We start from the raw sequence: 21,276 nt of genomic DNA, 5'->3' as shown, positions 1-21,276 counted from the left end.
CATAAAGGCCTTAAAAACACATTTTATTTGCAGTTTGTAGTTGTACAGTAAGTCTGTTTTTCTTATTATTTGTAATCATGTAATTTTGACTTTCATTCACTGAAAGCACTTTGGGCCTTATGGGAAAAGCGCGGTATAAGTAATAATGATAATAATAATAACTACTATGAGGATAGTTGACAATGTTAATTCTTACCAACAAGTTCTGCCATGCCATAATTCTTGACACCCAATGGAGCATCTGATTCCCCAACTCCTCTCATATCAAAGGATACACAGCTTCATCAATGATAAATATAAGAAATAACAATTTACGTTAAAAAAATCAACAACAAAACAAATACATTTTTTTCTAGAACCGGTTTAAGGTTTTGTAGAATATATTATATACCTCACTTAAGAAATCTAGCCATCTGATTGGTCGAATTGCATTCATAAACTTCAACTGTTCCTGTAAAATTCCCGGTAACCATGCATAAAACATTTCAATATTTTTAATAACCATGGTTATTAAAAAAATAGGTCAGTCTCCATGGTTACCCCATAGGTTTACATGTTAAAAAATGGTTTGAGCGATGGAGGATACCATACGTGTGCGAAAAATTGGTCGGCAATTTCAATATAATTGAATCTCGATCGATCTTACCGACAATTTTATCTTGCATTGTTGACATGAAGACGAAAATTAACTCTCAAAAACAAAAAAACAACATCTGCAGATAGATCTTGATCTAAGTTCGTGCCAATATGCATTGCAAAAGTAAAAGAAGAGTCCGTATATGGAGCTTTTGCGAAGCATTCATCACACGCGAAGCCGGTTTCAATCCATTTTAATGTATATATCGTACAAAACTGCCAAGCATTTTGAAAGCGCGCGATGGCCGAGAGGTCTGAGGCGCTGACTGAACATACAACACCTTTTGTACGCAAGAGTTCGAATCTCATCTTCGACCAAAAAAAATAGTATTTTTTATTTTTTATTTTTTAGTCTATTTTTTTTCGGCATATAAAAGTATTAATGACTGCTTTAATATTCGAGAAATAGTTGTTTTCATACGCTCTCGGGAAGGTTACAATTGGGCTATTCCCCTCGGCAAGCCTCGGGGAATAGCACAATTCTAACCTTCCCTTGAGCGTAATAAAACAACTATTTCTCTCAAAGCAGTCATTAATACTATAATAAATCATGGATTTAACATCACATTCCTAAAAACCACTACAATATGTGATATATGTAGACACCTCATTATACACCTCATTATACAAAACGAAACCGAGAATAATCGATGTTTTATCATAACTTAATCGCAATTATAATGAATAAATTACACATATTTGTATAGTTTAGATCTTCCTCTTTCATTTGATGAAACTCATATGATGCATATTTCACGCATGAGTGATTAAAAACAATTTGAAGAGAGGAAAGTAGGAAACCAAAAAGTCATTTGGCGGGCGGTATCCAAATTTCAAAGAGAAAATCACATTTCTATAAAGTTCATTTTCTGCCCTTTCATCAATCACCTCAATCAGGAGAAATGAGCCAGGAATAACAAAGTTCTGTTTGTCTAAAGTAATGCTTGCATTTCCATAATTTGACTAAACGAATTCGGTTTAACTGGCTGCCTGCCGTAGCAACAAACAGAGTTGACATAAGACGTTTTGTTGACGATCAGCCATGCATCAAGTCTTTCTTCTTCTTTGTGCTCTTCTCTCTGCTCGTCATTTATGTGTCATTTATTAATTATATCTGTAATCAAGTTATGATAAAACATCGATAATTCTTGGTTTCGTTTTTTTCTGGGAAGCACTGTATAACTGTAATTTGTTACTTCATACTCTCAAACATCCCATTTTTTTTTTTTTTTAAACTTGTAAGACCTGTAGTACTGTAGCCAAGTGACAAAACACAACGTTACCCTGTCTATCACCTCATCAGCTGGGGAATTTACCCTTGCCGGGTATTTTTATTCATCAAGATTAATGTGCACTACAGTTCATATACATCTAGGTTGTGTGAACAAGCTCTATCCCATTAATTATACTCACTAATAATCCTTGTTGAATGCTCTGATCTGATGTCTCCAGGAATACCAGCATTCTGGGAAGCCATGGAGAAAGAGCATCAGCGGATGATGAGGATTACCAGACACGACCACATGAAGGTTCAATCCCTGCAAAATGTTAATGCAATACAGATAGATCAAGAGTAATGATATTGATACAAAGTACATGTATGTGTAAAATGCTTACCGGTATATATCATAGAACTTTATATAAAGAGTTGTTTCTTACACTCACATACAAATTAGATATCTAAGGATATCATTACTTACTGTGTACTTTTATCTACACATCATATACCTTTATAAAGAGTTCTTTCTTATACTCGCAAATAAATTAAATAACTAAGGATATCATTTTTATAAACCCCTGACTGGGTCCTTGGGACTATTATAATATCATAATTCATAAGGTAATCCTACAGATTCTCGCCAGATTAGTAAAAACTCCCAGAACATCCTAAAAATGCTCTAAAATAAAAAAAAAAAATATTAAAATGAACCAAATATACCTTTTTGATGCAGAATAACTAGTCCAAGGTCAACATTTGGTTGGATTTTAGGCATTTCTTCAGGACAAAATGCAATCCTTTTTCGCTGGCAGCCTACGCGGCTAGGTAGCCGTGACCTCCACTTCTTGGCCGCCGTTTTTACACACGTTTAGAAAAGGGATTGCGTTGTCCTGAAAACATGCCTTAACATCGACCCATTGACCTTTAATGTTGACCTTGGACTTGTTATTCTGCATCTGTCACAATGTGACAGGAATTTCTTTCATTATGACCCCTCATGACCCTGTTGAGTTGTATAGGCATAGAATGTAATAGACATGTGCTAATTGAATGGATGTGTTTGGCTGCAATTTAGGCACTACTTAGGCCTAGCTAGGTCACCTAACTGGAGTTCTCTAGTGTTTATCTTTGTATGTGTGTGTGTAAAGAATGAGGAGAATCGTTATAGAACAGTTTGGTATACCAGTAGACAATTTCACGCATTCACAGTGGTTGTTTCATCGGTGTGTCGAAAGAAAGAGAATTTCTCCTGCTCTTAATTAAGCAGGAGAATTTAATCGCCTATTTCTCTTCTTTCCATCAGCTATTCTATCGGCTCTTTCTCCTCTGTACCATTCATAGTGGCCGTTTCATTGGATGTGTCCGGATGCATCCAATGAAAATCAGGCCAGTTTGAAAGCGGTATGAGAGAACCAAAGTGGGTTGAAGATTTAGTACAGTTTAGTTGCTTTGGAGATCTCAAGTCAAGAGGATCAGACCTATCTGATCTTGGTCTGATTTTGGAGTGATGAGGGGTGTTGGCCACGAAGGTGAATGTTACAGGCTATAACAGCAGACTTTCCCTACAGGACCAGGCTGTAATAAAAGCCTCATCAACCCTCACCCTCAACTGTAAGTTATAGAAATATTCCTTTTTAATTTGTTACCCAATTTGTAATGATCTGGAAGCAAGGTTTTTTCATACATTTCATAAAGAGAAAGCAATTTTCTGTGTATAATGAGATAATGGATATTTGTTTTTGTTTTATCTTGCATGTTGAATAAGGAAGAATTAACCTTGATTCCTTTATTTTGCTTAGAATATAATAGGTGTAAAAATGCTTTGTACTTCGAAGTGATATATATAACTATTATAAAGACACACATTTTATTTTTACTATTTCAAGATGAAAGATACTGTACACAGTCAATTATAAATGTCGTCTGTTTGAATTGTTTATTTCAGTAAAGCAAAGCTGTACTCTAGAGAGATTGTAATGATTGTTGAATTTGTTGTAAATTGTTTGGATGCAGGGCTCAAATTAATTTTTTGTCCACGGGGCTCTTCCAATAAAAAAAGAGCCCCCGTGATCGAGCCTTCTAACAGGGGCTCTTTTAGTACTGACGGGGGCTCTTTTTTAATACAAATTTCCATTGAATTGGTACCCATGATACTCCTAAATTCTTTGCTATTTCATCATTATCATTAAAAGTCGGCATTACTTCCCTGCAACTTTACAAGTTAGAACATGCAGCTAATGGTCTATACAAAATTTCTGGTCCAAGCCCATAGGCCATATATTCGCCTCCTTGCCAAATGCCAACAGGTTTCCTTTTACTAGATCTCTAGACCAATTATAGCTTTCGGTTGATTTACTGGTCGAGGTTCATTATTTGCTGGTCTTTTGGAACCACTAGATCGAGATTTCAGAACCACACGATTTTCACAACGAAAAACTTCTCCACGTTTCGGTCCTTGCGCGATCGCCTCTAGCTCCAGCAGATATGGGGCGGCAGCGTGTATTATTTGTAGCCTAGACCCTACATGTACCTTTTCAAGGGAACAACTCGGCCCGGATGCAAAAACGGTCATTTTTTGCATGTTTAGTTTAGGGTTAGGTTTAGGGTTAGGGTTAGGCCTAGACCGAAAGCTTCAGTCTCTATACCGTCGGTTGTTCCACTGAGACTACGTCTGGCTCCACTAGACCTCCGGTTATCTAGTGGAGCCAGACGTAGTCTCAGTGGAACAACCGACGGTATAGAGACTGAAGCTTTCGGTCTAGGTTAGGCCAGGGTTAGAGTTAGGGTAAAATGACAAACAATGACCGTCTTTGAAGCTGGGCCGAGTTGTCCCCTGGTCCGAGTTAGCCCGGATCCCTTTTTAAGCTCCTGTAGGCTACGTCTGCAGTATACCGGTACATAACAGGAGCGATGCCGACGCCGAAGGCGTCGTAGCTTCCTGGAGTAGACCTAGGCTATAGACATACCCTACAGGGATATGACTAATGCGGGGCCGGGGGGTTACTGAGCAGAGTAAGAGAAGGAAGAAACACGAAATTGAACTGGAAGCCCGACTGAGAATGCTGAGAATGCAGCATCATTCTTCCTGAATCTCGGGTAAAAAACTAAAGGTAAATTTAAAGGTAAAAAAGGTAAGGGCCTAGAATCTATACCGTACGCCCTACGACCTACCTTCACTCGAACAGTTTTGTGAGTGCCGAGATTGGGGTCGTTCATGCAAGATGGTCGAGCAGTTCGCTCCTTTTTCTGGAACATCCATGCCCTTCCTCTGAAAATTAAAGATAACACCAAAAGCGAAATTCCCTTGCAAACACTGTAGATGGCAAATGGAATCAGAATAAAGACCCCAATCGCTTTCCGAATAAGATTAGCCATGCTTGTCGACTGCATGCATCGATGATATGAGCTTCAAGTTCACAAGTTTCGTTCATAATGTTGAGCTCACGTATATGGCGCGCCGTTTGACCAATACTTATAAAGGTGAAATTCAAAGAAAATCACAAATATGTCAACTAATGTATCACTAGAAACTGGTAAGCTAACAGATGGCCATCGTACACGTTTTAGGTACATATCGTATACATATCGGATGATTTATAAAAATACAAATACAACCACCTCCATAGCAGCTGGGATATAGGAGAGATTCGCCAGAAAAATAACGATGTTTTAATGACGTCACTATGGACCAACACTGCCCAAGCAGACGACATCCCATAGAGAATGAACATAATTGCAAAGCTATTATTTCTCAAATTATAACGAGTTTAGTGTATATAAATGTAATGGCATGTCAAACCATTCAAAAGGGGATATGACCCGATTCTGATAACTAAAATCTTTTGCTTGTAAATACACAGGAATTATAAGAAACCATGATTTCAAATTGAAAAACCCCCAGAATGATATTAAAGGTAATACAAAGTTTTGGGAAATTTTGAAAATAGGCACCGCAGGATACTAATTCTTTACAATTTTGATATATTTGGATGCCCCTGTGGATGTATTATAACCACTAAAAATTTAGCCCCTGAAATTTTTTGAGAAAAATTGAATATAAAAATTTACCGGTGCTCCCGGTAAATGTTGATAAATTTCAAATAGCGCTTGCGGCCATACAATGGTAGCTGTGACCATGAAAATCTCAGAATATGTAGTTGTGATATGATCATTTCTAAACGGGAATAGCCGATTGGCCCCAGGTCGAAATTCCATTAGGATCCGATCCTATTGGACCATCAGAAACCATTAGAGCTATTGGTGTTTAATGGTTTCAATAGGGAAAGTGAAATGATGGACCCACAGAAACCATTAGAAAATATCTATTGGACCAACACAAACCCACAGAAAGAAATGCTGATGGACCAACAGGAAGCTTCTATTGGACTAGCATCCACCCATGTCTTCTATTAGTTTCTGTTGGTCCATTAGATATTTTCTTCTATGATGGGTTTCTGTTGGTCCATTAGATATTTTCTATGGGTTCCTGTTGGTCCATTAGAGATCTTTCTAAGGGTTTCTAATGGTCCTATATTCTGAATTCCCTATTGCAACCAATAGTTCAATGGCTTCTATTGGTAAATCAATAATGGTAAATCAAATCGATTTTAGCAACTGTCCACCAAAAAAAGTATATTCTAATCTCAATTGCATTAACTTCATCACATAGATCACTTGAAGTGAGTTTAAGAATATCCTTTATTTTAACAGAAGGCTTGTACTATTCTATATAATAAACATACATGAATTGTTTCTTGGTTAGTAATCATTATAATCAATATATCTATTGATAAAACGTGAATGAAATTGTAACATGATTACAAAAATAATCTATTGGTCATAAGTTGCCGAAAGAAAATAAAAATCACAAAATTGATGTACATTGTCATAAGTTGCTTAACAAATTATGATAAATGTAATTTTCTGTGAACATGTATAAAGTAATCATGAATATGCATGAGATAGATTTAGCTGTTGGTTTCTATTGGTTTCTATTGGACCTATTGGTTTCTATTGGTCCCATTGGGTTCTATTGGTCTCATTGGTTTTCTATTGGTCCTATCGGTCCTATTGGTCATATTGGTCATATCGGTTCTATTGGTTTCTATTGGTCTTATTGGTTTCTATTGGTCCTATTGGTTTCTATTGGTCCTATTGGTCCTATTGGGTTTCTATTGGTCCTATTGGTTTCTATTGGTCCTATTGGTTTCTATTTATATTGGTTTCTATGGGTGCTATTGGTTTCTATTGGTTTCTGATGGTTTGAATGGTCTCTATTGGATTCAATTCTATGGGTCCAACAGAAACCAATAGACTCCAACAGAAACCATTAGAGACCAATAGAATTTTTCTAATGATCTCTATTCGTCTCTATGGGATTTTCGACCTGGGGGTCAATTTGAATTACGTTGTTTTATGGTTTAATTGATAGCTTGACCTTGAGAGGGAGCTATACAACATAAAGAGTTTATTATTTACAATTTCATAACTTCAGACTCGATTTCAACCGCGACAATGATCACTAAATATTGTAGGATGGCATATGCTTCCAATATGTTTATTTGAACCAAATTCATGACCCCATACCAAAACTTTGTATTATCTTTAAGGACGACATTTGATCCCTCTTGAAATGCCGAACATACCGCGGTGTGTGCAGCTGAATATACAGTGGCGTCTTATTTTGTTTACAAGCGACATATTCCTTTATTTTTGTATCGCTGCATTTGTCATCAAAATAAAACCATGCGCAGTATAGAGTGAGGCAATGTATTATACATTTTAGCCTCACGGTAGTGAAGTAGAGAAAGAACTCAAGAAAAGATGAAAACACAGGCACTGAAAATGTGTGAGATGTCACAGGACATCGTCTGCTTGAGCAAATCATGTCCATACTGTGATCTCACACATCTCAGCAGCGTTCGGAGAGCTCTTCAGGTGCTATGCCGGGTCTGTATTTAAGCGTTTTGTAATTTATAATAATCATTACTTCGAATGTTTCCAAGCATTGAATTTTGATAACCTTGTCGAATCAAAGTTTCAACTTTGCAATAATGAAAATTTAAGTTAGTTTTTAAAATCAATGAATATCTACTTTAAAGAGAAGGTTGAGTTCTGGGAAGAGGTGAAAAATAATTTGTGAGCGTTATCATTCTTATTATGCAAGTGTGGAAGAACATCAGATAAGACATGTTCCCTGAAAAGCATGGCTCTTCAAATGCCTTCATATTCTAAATATGTCATGTAACATCGTGTTCGTGTCCCATATACATCTTTCTGTGTACAGTGTTTGTAACTTTACCAAGACTTGGCCAAATTTTTTATCATTTTAATGATTCCAGAACCTTGCAAAACACACAAATTCTTATATGCTACATGATCAACGTTTTCTGGTCGATTCCACACCGTTTCTTTCACAATGCAATCGCATGACCAGAACTCAATTTCATCTTTAACTTGTTGTTGTTGTTTTTTTTTGTAATGGCAATCAGTCAAGACCCGACTATTATCACCAACGCCTTTCTTTTTAATATTAATTTCTTTCTTTCTCTTTTTTTAAAATAAGAGTATCAAAAATAAAATTTAAATATAGGCTTCTCTCTTTTTTTTTTCTTTTTCTTTTTTTCCCCCTTAAAATGAAATGAAAGAGAAAATAGATGAAGAAAAAAAAAAATGTAGATTTTTGTATCCTGTAGGTTACCGCGTAGTCCTGTCCGTTCTAAGACACCGTCCAGACACCGTCCTGTCTCTCGGGTGTAGACAGGGGGCTCCCTTTGGGATACATTAATAATCTGGAAACTCGAAAGAAGAAATGAATTGATCAACAATTTTAAAATCAAGAGGGTACTTTTCCGGGGAAATTTGCTTTGAGCGACTTCGCAGACTTTAATGAACCTTCGATTAAAAGAAAAACAATTTTGTGATAGAGTGGTGTTTATAATACATATTGCATTGGATAATTAAACTTTTTAGGGGAAACAAACAAAATGTGGGATTTTGTGAGTGGTGGTGCAAAAAAAAAAAAAAAAAAAAAATATGCTCGATTATTTTGGGTTAATTGAAACGTTTCGTTCTTACAACGAAACGGTATAAGCGTTTTGAATGTTAGCTTCTGATGAATTTAAGAGCCTTAAAATATCGTCTGGATTTATACAATCTGTTTCAGCGAGTATAGCATGGATCTTTCAATTAAATATTTCGGGCACTTTGCTATAAAGTGTTCAGTGGTTTCTACTTCTCGACACGAGTTACAGTGTCCAGTTGGATGTATTCCCATTCGACCTAGATCCGCGTGTCCAAGATGTGTCCAAGTCGTAAACGACGTATTATCTTTTCTTTTGCTCGGTCTAGTTTGCAAATGAAGGTTTGTGAAACCGATTTTTGGATTGTTTTGTAGTGTGTATTTGGAGAAACCTGCCATCTTAATTGTCACAGCTCGGTAAAATGCCTCTCTAAAATGCTGTTCACTTCTGAGATATTAAGGCTGTTTGTTATTTCAATGTGTTTGTTGAGGACTGCATTAGCATGAAAATCCGCACATTCATTTCCCGTTATTCCACAGTGGGAGGGAATCCATTCAAAGCTAACATTTATATTTTTTTAATTTAAGGTGGGATAATTAGCTTACAAGTATTTCTGGAAAAAAAAATAATAATGTCATGTTAAAAATGACCCATGGGCCTATAGATAATATCCCTTTTCTCAAATTCTGAATAGCGATGTGTACCTTGTCATTTTGGCACCAACTTATTTTTCATTAAACTTTGCACCCCCTCCTCTCTATTGTAGAACATTTTTGCATAAACTTTTGCCCTGCTTACTCTCTTAATATATTTCCTTCTCCCTCATTAGGAAAGATGATCAAATCTATCTCGCTGCTGCCAAATCTAAAAAATTGACAAGGTCGGACACCAATTACTCAATCATACATAAGACTGCACCAGCACCATCACACCTCAGTCATAACAGCATTATGATTACAGAGTGCCATCACAATCGCCACCATCATCACATATCTTTCACAAAATAAGAAAATGAAAAGAAACGAATTTAGCAGCACTAAATCTTTTTATCAACATTGATGGACTCATTTATCAACATATTTTTGTCTACAATGATCTTTTTAAATGCAACATAACATTATATTAAATCGAGACAAGGAAACTAACACATGAATGGGGGGGGGGGGTGGCTGCCTCTCTTTAATAAATTTGGAAATTTGAATATTTTAAAATGAAATCCATATGATTAATCAAATTATCAACATGCTATGGAAAGCACAGGTATTTGCTGAGTTTTAAGAGTACTAGTTATCACTCGATAAACATAGTTTCTCTTGATAAACAGTGTTTTTCGGCGATAAACAAATTATCGGCGATAAACAGTGTTTATCTGAATTATTGGTCGAACGGCGTGCCATAAACGTATACTACGTGCGCGCTTTCAAGTTACGAACGGGTACGGTACGTACGGTACTCTTTGACAGAACGCATAACCAGGGGCGTCGCTAAATGGTGTGTGTGTGTGTGGGGGGGGGGGGGGGGGGGGGTGCGACAACCCCCACCTGTCAGGATATTGTCGGTAAAATTGCGCTGCTGTTGGGGAAAATGAGAAAAGGGGGAGGGGAGAAATGAGAGGGAACGGAAAAGAAAAAAAGAAGAAAGGATGAAGGAGAGGAAAGAAAGGAAAAGAAATTAGAAAAGGAGAAAAGGAAAAAAAAGAAGAATATAAAAGAGAAAAAGGAAACAAAAGAAACGTGGGATAAAAGGGAGGAGGGATAGAGAGTGGTAAGAAATTAAGAGAAGAGAGGTGTATATGTATATTTATTCTTTTTTCCCCTTCTCTCTTTTTCCTCTTCCCCTCTTCTTCTATTTTACCCTTCAGTTTCTTCTTCTCTTTCTTTTTTTAATATTTTAAACCACACTAAAAAGGGGACTGCTACTGATTCGGCCCTCACCTTGATCCGCCACTGTTTCTAAAGTAACAAATAAAATGATAAAATAGTGACATTTTTCACTTTTTAGGATTTCTCACATACCTTTGGATTTTTTTCTTCTTTGAATTTCCTTTTAATTTCCTTGACACTATCAAAATTCTGTAATTTCCTTAAAATAAGGCAATTGGAGACTCTGTCCCAGGTGGTCCTGATTGACATGCCCTGTGGTCCTGACTTTGAGAAGCCCTGCTCAAACCCATAACTATTTTCCCCCCTTTTCTCTCTTTTCTTAATTTTTTTAAAATATCATTTTTTAGCAGCCCAAAAAAGAGGGGGGGGGGGCACGGACCGGCTGTGCCTCCTCCTTTATCCGCTCATGTTCCAAATACATGTAGTTATTTGGTAGAAAATTATCCCTGTTTTGCCATTTGGCATCGTTGATAATTATATTGTGTGCATGTTGTGGATATTTTAATATATCACACGTGAGACAAATAAACGCTATAATTTATGTACCTTATCATTACATCCACTGTGCTTTCAATCTCAGATGCATTTCAACGTAATAATACAGATGTTAAATGTACATTCAGCATGCATGATGAACACAGAACAGTATAAAGCTACTTGTATTTAATTTTATATTCAATAGGAAACATGTTTTTCAAATTTAGGTACTGCCCGTAAAATTCTATTCACTTTCATATTGAAGTTTGTTTCATGATAGGTAATGACTGCTTTACACATAGTCCCTACAAGTTAAACAGAGTATGTCAGTCTATGTGTCATTCCAAGATAGAAATAAAGCACTTCAAATACCTCATTGGACAAACTCGATGAGCTACATGATTTCTTAAGAGTATGAAAAAAAATGTATAATTCGTTATTTCTTGGTAACTATACAAATAAACTTTACACATAATAAAATTGTTACAAGAAATTCTCAATTTCTGAGGAAATGGGGGGATCTAGTAAAAAGCAGTGCTTGTAGTTTGTGGATCCCCCAGAAGAAAAAAAAATTGTTTAAAATTGTGCCTACGAAGATTTGGGAAATACAAGACAATATTACAAAACAACATACAACAACGAAACGACAAGGAGAAGGAAAATAGATACAGGAAGAAGGGAAAGGGGAAGAAGAAAGAAGGAAGAAGCAGGACGAATCATGACCGAAGAAGAGGTAGTTATATTGGTGATTCTCGGAAGGTAAGATCATAAGACCAAATATATATCAAATTAATCGAGCAGATGATTAAGACCTAAATAAAAAAATATTACCAACTGTTATCAGATCATTATTCTTCTTCTTCTTCTGGGATACTCCTCAACGTTCCGTGAGGAACCAAGCGAGGAGGATGAGGGGGTGCGCATTGTGCTTGTTAAAGGTAAAGACCAGTATTGGAAACGCCCCAATTTCAAAAAATGAAATGGAAGCTTTCATTACCAATCATGTGAAAGAATATGTTTTGACTAATACACGATGATAACGAATTTGCCGGGAAACCGCCTACTATTTCATATATTTGGTAAATTTGTTTCTCTCATGGTCTGTGAGAGATATAGGGTAGTCCCATATACATCTTTCTGTGTATAGTGCTTGTAACTTTACGAAGAATGGGCCAAAGTTCTCATCATTTTGATGATTCCAGAACCTTGCAGATGCTAGATGCTAGATGATCAACCTTTTCTGATCGATTCCACAACGTTTCTTTCACAATGCAATCGCATGACCATAACTGGTCTTTACCTTTAAGTGCGTATTGCTTGAGTCTTGGTTGCGGAAAAAGTTGCGGGGGGGGGGGGGGGGGGGGGGTAGTGACCACATTTTTTTTTTTTTGGTCCTCAAAAATTAAACAAATTGCAACCCCCCCCCCCCCCCTTGAGCGCCAGGGGGGGGGGCAACCCCCCAAAAAGGTAAAAATCACGTGTTTTGACATGATTTTTTTTTCTCAAGGCCCCCCCCCCCCCCTGGATCCGCCACTGCCTACAAGCGGGCACAATTTTGGAAAGGGGGACATGCTCACGTTACGTCTCTTGTCCGATATCAACATTCCTCGTTTTCAAGTTATGCTCGCGCGCAATTTTTTTGACATTTCCATCAGTGGGGGCTGAAGCCTCTTGCCCCAATATCTATTTCCTGGTTTCATAATTTGGCGAGCGAGCGAAAATTTGAGCATATGTATGTTGTGAAAGTGTTATTTGTCACCAAACTATATACGAGATAAGATTAAAAAAAGGCATATTGGTAATTTTTAAATTTTCGGGGAAAGAGAGGCTGTAACCCCATCCCGCATTAACTGCAGGTGTTTTGAAATGAAATCAGACTCCCAAAAAAATTATTAACCAAAACGCACGAATCCAGTTTCAAAAATCCAAAAAATGTCAGCTTCAGAGGGGGGCACATCTCCCCTCAGACTCCCTCTAAAAGTATTAACCGAATCGGACGAATCCAGTTTAAAAAATTCAGCTTCAGAGCTAGAGAGGACATCGCCCCCCCCCCCCCCCTGCAGACACCCCCTGTGCGCGCAAGCGCGTCCTGGCGCTAATGCGTAAGCAGGGGCGGCGGAGCTATTTTCAAAGTGGAAAGCACCAAGAAAGGGCACCTACAAAGCGAAATCTCAAAGCGAAAATATACATTTTTTTTAGACATTGGTATATACCCCTTCCTTGTGATTTCATTATCAGGGACGATTTCAATATTTGTTTTTCTTTATATATTATACAAGATATTGCTTAAGCATCACACTTTCGGCTGTGTGTGATTGTCTGAATATTCATTTGCGAACGAGCAAAGCGAGCGAGAAAAAAATGTAAGATCTGTGAGGTCGCAGAGTGAAAAATTACATCTTATAAAGAGGAAAAACAAATCATGATGGGGTTACAAGCACATTCTCATAACGGAAGACTGAAAAGACCTTTGTTAAAGATCGTCAGCACTACTGGGCCAGAAGGGATTAGACCACACAGAGAGCCATCGAGGTCACTGTGACAGGTGGCTATCTCATTAACTCAGCTCTCATTTAACATAAGAAAAAGAGGATCATGGGGGACCAACAGGCACCGATTAGGGAAGTTTTCTATATAGAGGGAGCAAGTAGCTACAAGTATGGCAGTGTGCCTTTAAGTGACAAGTATCATCTATAACTGCGAGCGAGCGAACTTTAGGGGAAATTACTCTTAGTCGCTTTAAATTAGGTGCGAGACTAATGATGAGAGGTAAAGGGGACACTTATCGAAAGGGATAAAGACACATATTAGAAAAGGTCCAAACGGGGCACTTCTTGCACCTGAAAGGAGCCACTCACCAGAAATGAGATGCACTTACGAATGAGGGCACTTACGAGTATGGGAAATGGGCATTTGTCGACGGAAAAGGGGCATCCATCAGAAATTGATTTATCAGAGGTGAAAAGGGGCATTTATGAAAAGGGGATAGGTCCCTTATTAGAAAGGAAAAGGGGCACGATTCAAAATGAAAGGGCAGTTAGCAGAGGTGAAAATGGGCACCCATCATAGATGAAAAGAGTACTTATTAGGAGGGGAGGGGGTACTTTTCAAAGTAAAACGAGCATCTCTCAGATTTGAATAGGGGCAATTATCGGAGGTAAAGAGCGCACTGAAGTGAAAAGAATTAACTTCTCGTATATGAAAAAGGTCATTTACCAGAGGTGAAAAGGGGTACTTATGAGAACGAAAAGGGACACTTTTTATTTATGAAGGGCCTCATTTTTCTAAATAGCCCTTATTAGATAGGAAAGGGGGCACATGTGTTGATAAAATATGCGCTTCTCCGAGTTAAACAGGGGTAACTCTAAAAAGGGGAAGGGGCACTTCTTACAAAGTAAAAGTGGCCCTTTGGGGTACTTGAAAAAGTGGGGGAAATTTGTCCCCTACCCCTGCCACCCGCCCCATCATCTAACAATCCAAAATGATATTGTAGGGGCCAGGCGCGGCTTTATCATGAGTGCTTTTATGTGAACCTCTTTTTATGAATATATTATGCTGGATTCCGACCCAGATTGCACACCCTAAAATGATAGTATGATCATCCCCAATACGCTTGCAGTTCACGTATGCACCCCTTCCTCCTTATCTATCTCCCGTTCTTGATAATGCGTGGGACATTTGCATTGTCTGTCATCCACTTGAGCTTTTGATTTTGGAAAAGAGAATGGCCTTCAGAAATTATTCGAAGTACGGCGGCCAGTTCGCTCCAAGTAGAACTTTTGAGCGACTCTGCGCGAGTCCACTTTCCGTGGAAACGCGTGTGAGTGTTGTCCTGTACGTAGCCTCCGTAACCGGTATCGCTAGCGTCTGAAAAAACTAGCGCAGATGGGGCTAAACAAAATTTAAAAGGAAAACCATTAAACTCTGTAATATTCTTCGTCCAAAAATGCAGTTCTTTGATTACGGGATCGGGTAGCATTATGGAATCTGACCAAAGCGCACGTGATTCGATTGCGCGATACGAGGCGCGTGTCTTGAGCCTACATATAGGACCGAGTGCGAGAGACATTGAGATGATTTGTCCCGCGAATGAAGCCAAATTCTTTATAGGTACTGGTCGTGCTGACTGTGTCAAAGAAATTGAATATTGAATCTAGAACGAGACCTAGATATTGGATTTGATTGGTGGGTTCCCATTTGCATTTTGTCTTGCTGGAGACAAACCCGCTGCGGGTAAGGGTGTCGCGCACTAAGGTCATGCTCGATAGAGCCGCGGGCGCGCCAGTAATAGACTAATGGTCTAGTTAGCTTGGTAAACAAGTAACATGCGCTGTTGAGGCCAAAAGGTAGAACCGTGAATATGTAATATCTAACGATTGAATCATTATGAACCCAGGAGAAGCCTAAGTATTGCTGGTGTGGGGGGAAGATATCGACGTGATGATATCCGGATTCTAGATCGAAAGAGAAATAAAATTGGTTTGGACCGAGTACTTGTGAAATGTGGGGTAAATCTTCATACTTGAATTTAAACTTCTTAACATATTTATTTGGGTGGCGTAGGTCCAGAACCAATCGTAACTTTTTGCCTTCAGCGACTGTTAATGGATTGCAGCATGTGGGACGTGATTTTACTTCGACGACGCACTGTCTTTTCAACAAATCGGCAATGGCCGTCTCAACAAACTCAGAATGATTCAAACTCGATCTGTTATTCTTTGCATAAAACTGAGGGGGAAATATGTCAAAAGGTAACTTATAGCCTTCATTGATAATATCAAGAATAAATGGTGTGGCTTTAAGCTCAGACTTCCAAAAATTATAAGATCGTTTAAGTCTACCTTTGACTCCTGGTGGTAGCTTCACTCTAAAGGGTTCCTTGGGTGACGCCTGGGGGCCCTGGTTGCTGGCGTAATGGCTGCCGACTGGCTCTGATAGCTGGACAACTGGTACGGACGTGACCGGCGATGCCGCACTGGAAGCAGACACGGTTATCGTAGCGGCGCTGAAAATTTGGTGTGAAGGTGGCCGGGAAGCGGCGAAAAGAACCAACAGGGCGTTGAGCAGGGCGAGGATATGGGCGGGGCCTTCCCCGGGTCGACCTTTTGGCCGAAGATTCCGCTCTTTTTGCAGAAGCGGCTTTCTCCGCCTAGACAAAGAAAGGTGGTATGAATTAATAAATACGCTCGGATATTTTGTGATACATAATATATAATCGATATCTAATACTGTGTGCAAATAAGAGACTGCTTTCTGCATAATATACAATCGGTTATAATTAAATGATATAACCGTTATTTCTAATCGTTCATTCATTTCATTGTGAACAAATTATGTAAGTGAATTCGAGGACAATTTAATGGAAAAATTACGTATTACCTTTCGAAGACGCTTCTCATCGCCCGAGTCGTCGGCAAGTTCATCGGCGACATATTCGTTTACAGTTGACCATCCGAGTGGCGACCGGTCAGCGATTCTTATCAGCTTTTGCCTGTCATTAAGTTCTCGGAGTGCTTCCTTCAGGGTTAGCGCTGTCGTGTCAAAATGGTAACCCGACACATGCTCCGCCGACGATTGCTCCGCCGACATTTACTCCGCAAAACGCGACAATTGCTCCGCGACATTTGCTCCGCGACATTTGCTCCGACGTCAAATGCTCCGCCGACAGTTGCTCCGCCGACAGTTGCTCCGCCGACAGTTGCTCCGCCGACAATTGCTCCGCCGACAGATGCTCCGCCGACAATTGCTCCGCCGACAATTGCTCCGCCGACAATTGCTCCGCTGTCAATTGCTCCGCAAAACGCGACAATTGCTCCGCCGACATTTGCTCCGCCGACATTTGCTCCGCCTGAAGCGACACTTGCTCCGCCGACATTTGCTCCGCCGACAATTGCTCCGCCGACAATTGCTCCGCCTGAAGCGACAATTGCTCCGCCGACATTTGCTCCGCCTGAAGCGACAATTGCTCCGCCGACATTTGCTCCGCCGACAATTGCTCCGCCGACAATTGCTCCGCCTGAAGCGACAATTGCTCCGCCGACATTTGCTCCGCCGACATTTGCTCCACCGACATTTGCTCCGCCGACAATTGCTCCGCCTGAAGCGACAATTGCTCCGCCGACATTTGCTCCGCCCAAAAAGTGTCCCATAAACTACAAATGCTTCTAGTACTACGACAAATGCTTCGCCGACAATATTTTCTTTACACCTATTTTTTTCGTTTCTTTTTTTCTTCTTCATTTTCTGAATGTATTTCTTGAAATAATGTAGATGAAATGAAATGAATGAATGTTGATGAAGTGGGAGGAAAAAGGAGTTACCTAAAAGTCATTTCGAATATACTGAAATAACTTTCCATCTATCACTGTACGTCCCATATAATGTATACTAAACACTCATTACATGTCGTGGGAAGTTTTAAAAAAAAAGTAGAGCAGCAAGCCACATTCCCCAATACGCGCATACCTCCTAGTTAATTTCAAGTAGCTCATCAATATGTAATACCTGAAATTACCTCGATCAATGCATCTTACTAGGTAAAGCATTATACAATGTAATAGGTCATCATGGAAGTTTAGAAAATAAGTAAGGGGGATTTATCAAGTGTTGATCTTTTTAAGAGTTTTATAAAGAAACAAAAAGATATTGAATATTTCTCAGCGAAAAAAAGGAACAAGCTTGTTTCGCATTTTAAGAAATGGCGATTTGACTTATGATACTCATGTTGATTTAACTTTTATTCCTGTGCCCCCTCACTCCCCTTTATGCACTGGAGTTCAAACTATGATTTATATGTGTACAGTGTATTTTTTTTTTTATAGGTTTTCCCGCCCAACTTCGTAAACTTAGCATCCGAATTAACGTTACGTTCATTCAAGTTCGTGCGAAATTGAATGACTATGTAGATCAACATTCAAAAAGCTAATTGCGTCGTTCAATTTGATTTAGTAGCATGCGATTTCATACTCTAGTCACGGAGACGTGCAAAACGAGCATTAAATTTAGAAAAGCATGCAAAGAGCATTCAAATTCGTGCCGGACAGAGGGTGGTATGTATTCGAGCATTCAATTTCGTGATTAGGCATTCATATGTGACATTTGTGCATTGCTTTTCATTTGATGTTAATTTGTCACTTAATATACTTCTGTTTGAATAATTTAATGTTAAGTTTACTTGTAGGAATGATTATGCGTATTCGTTATCAGATATCTGTCATTACACAGGTAAATGTCCCCAGAGAAGGCGCACAATTTGTAACTTCTCTTCTTCTTGTAAGAACAAGCTATATAATTATACACAGATCCTGGACAGCGGTAGTGTTGAGCTTTAGACATGGCCAGGATGGAAACAAAATACAATGATGAATAAAGAAAAATGTGTGAAATGAAAAGAAAGAAAGATTACCCACTCAATCCAGATTGATAAAAAAAAAACATTTAAAAAATAACCTCATTTATAATGAAAGATATGAAGACATGACTGTATAAAGAAATGTTTCATCAAAAATAAAGATCGACAGAAAGAGAAAATATTGAATGCAATATAAATATATCAGACAAATAAGAAGATTGTATAATGTGAAATCATGTCAGAAAAGATCGTAGAGAAAAAGAATAAACAAATGAACATGAAAAAGTGAATATCCGAATAAACATCGAGCCTCATACAATAATTATGAGGTCTAGTTTTAATTTGAATGACCCGATTGCGAAAGAGGTTGCCCATAGACGAAAATGAAACCGCAATTCGACAAAGAATTGTCCTCCCACTCAACTTTGGCGAAATTGAATGACGCTAACGCATTTCCAAATTGACTGAACCAAACGTTAATTTGAATGTGCTTGTTTCGAAAATTCGGTGACTCGAAACGAAATTGAATGCAAAAAGTTTAAAAATGAAACAGGGTAGCAACGAGTGGAGAAAATTTGCTCGAACATGAATGCACGTTAGTGAAATTGATCGCTGCTTTGACGAAATTGGCCGGGAAAACCTATACTATAATGTTTTTTTTTTATAACTTTCTTGTCCTTTCATTATTGTTAGTTGTTCTTATACATATTGGTTTTTTTGTTTGTCTAATTATTACCAATGACTTGTAAATATGTAATTTTTATATGATTGAAAATTAATAAACACACAAATATTTAAAAAAAAGTTTAGAAAATAAGGGCACTTATATACGTTAGGAAGAGAACCCATTCAGACGGGAAAATGAGATGGCAGCCTTTCTGCTTATTCACATTTATACAAATCATTTTGTTGCAGTTTGATGTTAGTTCTTCATGATAAGCCAATTGCTCTTCTTCCGGTGGCTTCGTGAGTCCCTTAAATTATTTAGTGAAAACAAAGTACTCGAATGAAACGGAGTGTTTTGCACACTAACATATATATATTAAAGCTACATATACACTTAACTAAAGGAAAGAAACCTTTAGAAAATGGACTGGATATTATTGAAAATATTATTCTAAACAAGAATGTACTACATGATTGTATTACTTTACGTTTCAATTTCACGAGAGAAATAGAACTCGAGAGGGGGAGCAGAGAAGAAGTGATGGAAATGAAAGAAGACTAATAGCATGAGAGGAAAGAAAAGAGCAAAGAAGACAAGAAAACGGTGTAAACAGGAAAAGGAGGAGCATGGGAGAGAGAGAAAGAGAGAGAGAGAGAGAGAGATAGCCTTGAGCTTTGGATCAGCTAATGAGTAATACATGAAACAGATTTTGAGCGGAGTAATTATCTTCCGCCGGAGAACTTGCGTAAGGAGCTATAGTTTTATTTTTTATTTTTTAAATCAAACATTATGGGGAATAGCAAAAAACGGTTGTCTTTTTTGCTCTTTTCTTTCCTCTCATGTTATTAGTCTTCTTTCATTGAGGTAATTTCAGGTATTACATATTGATGAGCTGTTTGAAATTAACTAGGAGGTATGCGCGTATTTGGGAATGTGGCTTGCTGCTCTACTTTAAAAAAAAAAAACTTCCCATGACATGTAATGAGTGTTTAGTGTACATTATGTGGGACGTACAGTGATAGATGGAAAGTTATTTCAGTATATTCGAAATGACTTTTAGGCAACTGCTTTTTCCTCCCACATTATCAACATTCATTCATTTCATTTCATTTACATAATGTCATGAAATGCATTCAAAAAATGAAGAAAAAAAGAAAGAAACAAAAACAACCCGTGAAAAAAAAATATTGTCGGCGAAGCATTTGTCGTAGTACTAGTAGCATTTGTATTTAATGGGACACTTTTTGGGCGGAGCAAATGTCGCCGGAGCAAATGTCACCGGAGCAATTGTCGCTTCAGGCGGAGCAATTGTCGGCGGAGCAATTGTCGACGGAGCAATTGTCGGCGGAGCAATTGTCGGCGGAGCAAATGTCGTCGGAGCAATTGTCGGAGGAGCATATGTCACCGGAGCAATTGTCGCTTCAGGCGGAGCAATTGTCGGCGGAGCAATTGACGGCGGAGCAATTGTCGGCGGAGCAATTGTCGGCGGAGCAAATGTCGGCGGAGCAAGTGTCGCTTCAGGCGGAGCAAATGTCGGCGGAGCAAATGTCGGCGGAGCAATTGTCGCGTTTTGCGGAGCAATTGACGGCGGAGCAATTGTCGGCGGAGCAATTGTCGGAGGAGCAATTGTCGGCGGAGCATCTGTCGGCGGAACAATTGTCGGCGGAGCAACTGTCGGCGGAGCACCTGTCGGCGGAGCATTTGACGTCGGAGCAAATGTCGCGGAGCAAATGTCGCGGAGCAATTGTCGCGTTTTGCGGAGTAAATGTCGGCGGAGCAATCGTCGGCGGAGCATGTGTCATGGAACCGTCAAAATCCCCCTGCTCGTTTAGGGCGATGCCTCTCTCAATCAATCTTTCGACCTTTTTAGAGTGTTCAAACTGTTGTTTGTTCCCTTCGCTCTTGAATGTTGGGATGGGTTTGGGTTGTTGAACCGTCGATGTGCAGGTGTCAACCCGGCGCTGTAAGACGTGGATGGCCGACAGGATTTCTTCGTTCGAGGCGGCGGGAATTTCGTCCAT

General features: G+C 38.8%; 2 protein-coding genes across 4 annotated transcripts in view; both read right to left on the bottom strand.

Annotated features, from left to right (window-relative positions):
- Positions 1–16,372, bottom strand: part of LOC591403 (epoxide hydrolase 1) — a 26,467-nt gene extending 10,095 nt beyond the window's left edge. The window contains exons 1-4 of one of the 3 annotated variants that reach the window (XM_030971986.1): positions 16,079–16,372; positions 5,027–5,123; positions 2,050–2,174; positions 197–279 (exon numbers count right to left, since the gene is read on the bottom strand). In XM_030971986.1, the coding sequence (XP_030827846.1) occupies positions 197–279; positions 2,050–2,174; positions 5,027–5,110 (292 nt within the window). In that variant the 5' untranslated portion in view covers positions 5,111–5,123; positions 16,079–16,372. Of the gene's footprint in view, positions 1–196; positions 280–2,049; positions 2,175–5,026; positions 5,500–16,078 lie in introns of those variants that run through there. The other 2 variants (XM_030971987.1, XM_030971985.1) reach the window with 2 other exon arrangements.
- Positions 16,084–21,276, bottom strand: LOC115929848. Its single transcript, XM_030999918.1, has 3 exons — positions 21,049–21,276; positions 16,617–16,799; positions 16,084–16,386 (listed from the first exon to the last, which is right to left on the bottom strand). Exons 1-3 carry the CDS (start codon positions 21,274–21,276, stop codon positions 16,105–16,107), a joined length of 693 nt encoding a protein of 230 aa, XP_030855778.1. The 3' UTR covers positions 16,084–16,104.

Source organism: Strongylocentrotus purpuratus, unplaced genomic scaffold (genome assembly GCF_000002235.5).
Source record: "Strongylocentrotus purpuratus isolate Spur 01 unplaced genomic scaffold, Spur_5.0 spur5_scaffold_6, whole genome shotgun sequence".
NCBI classification, from domain to species: Eukaryota; Metazoa; Echinodermata; class Echinoidea; order Camarodonta; family Strongylocentrotidae; genus Strongylocentrotus; species Strongylocentrotus purpuratus.
This window is presented reverse-complemented; position numbering and strand designations above follow the sequence as displayed.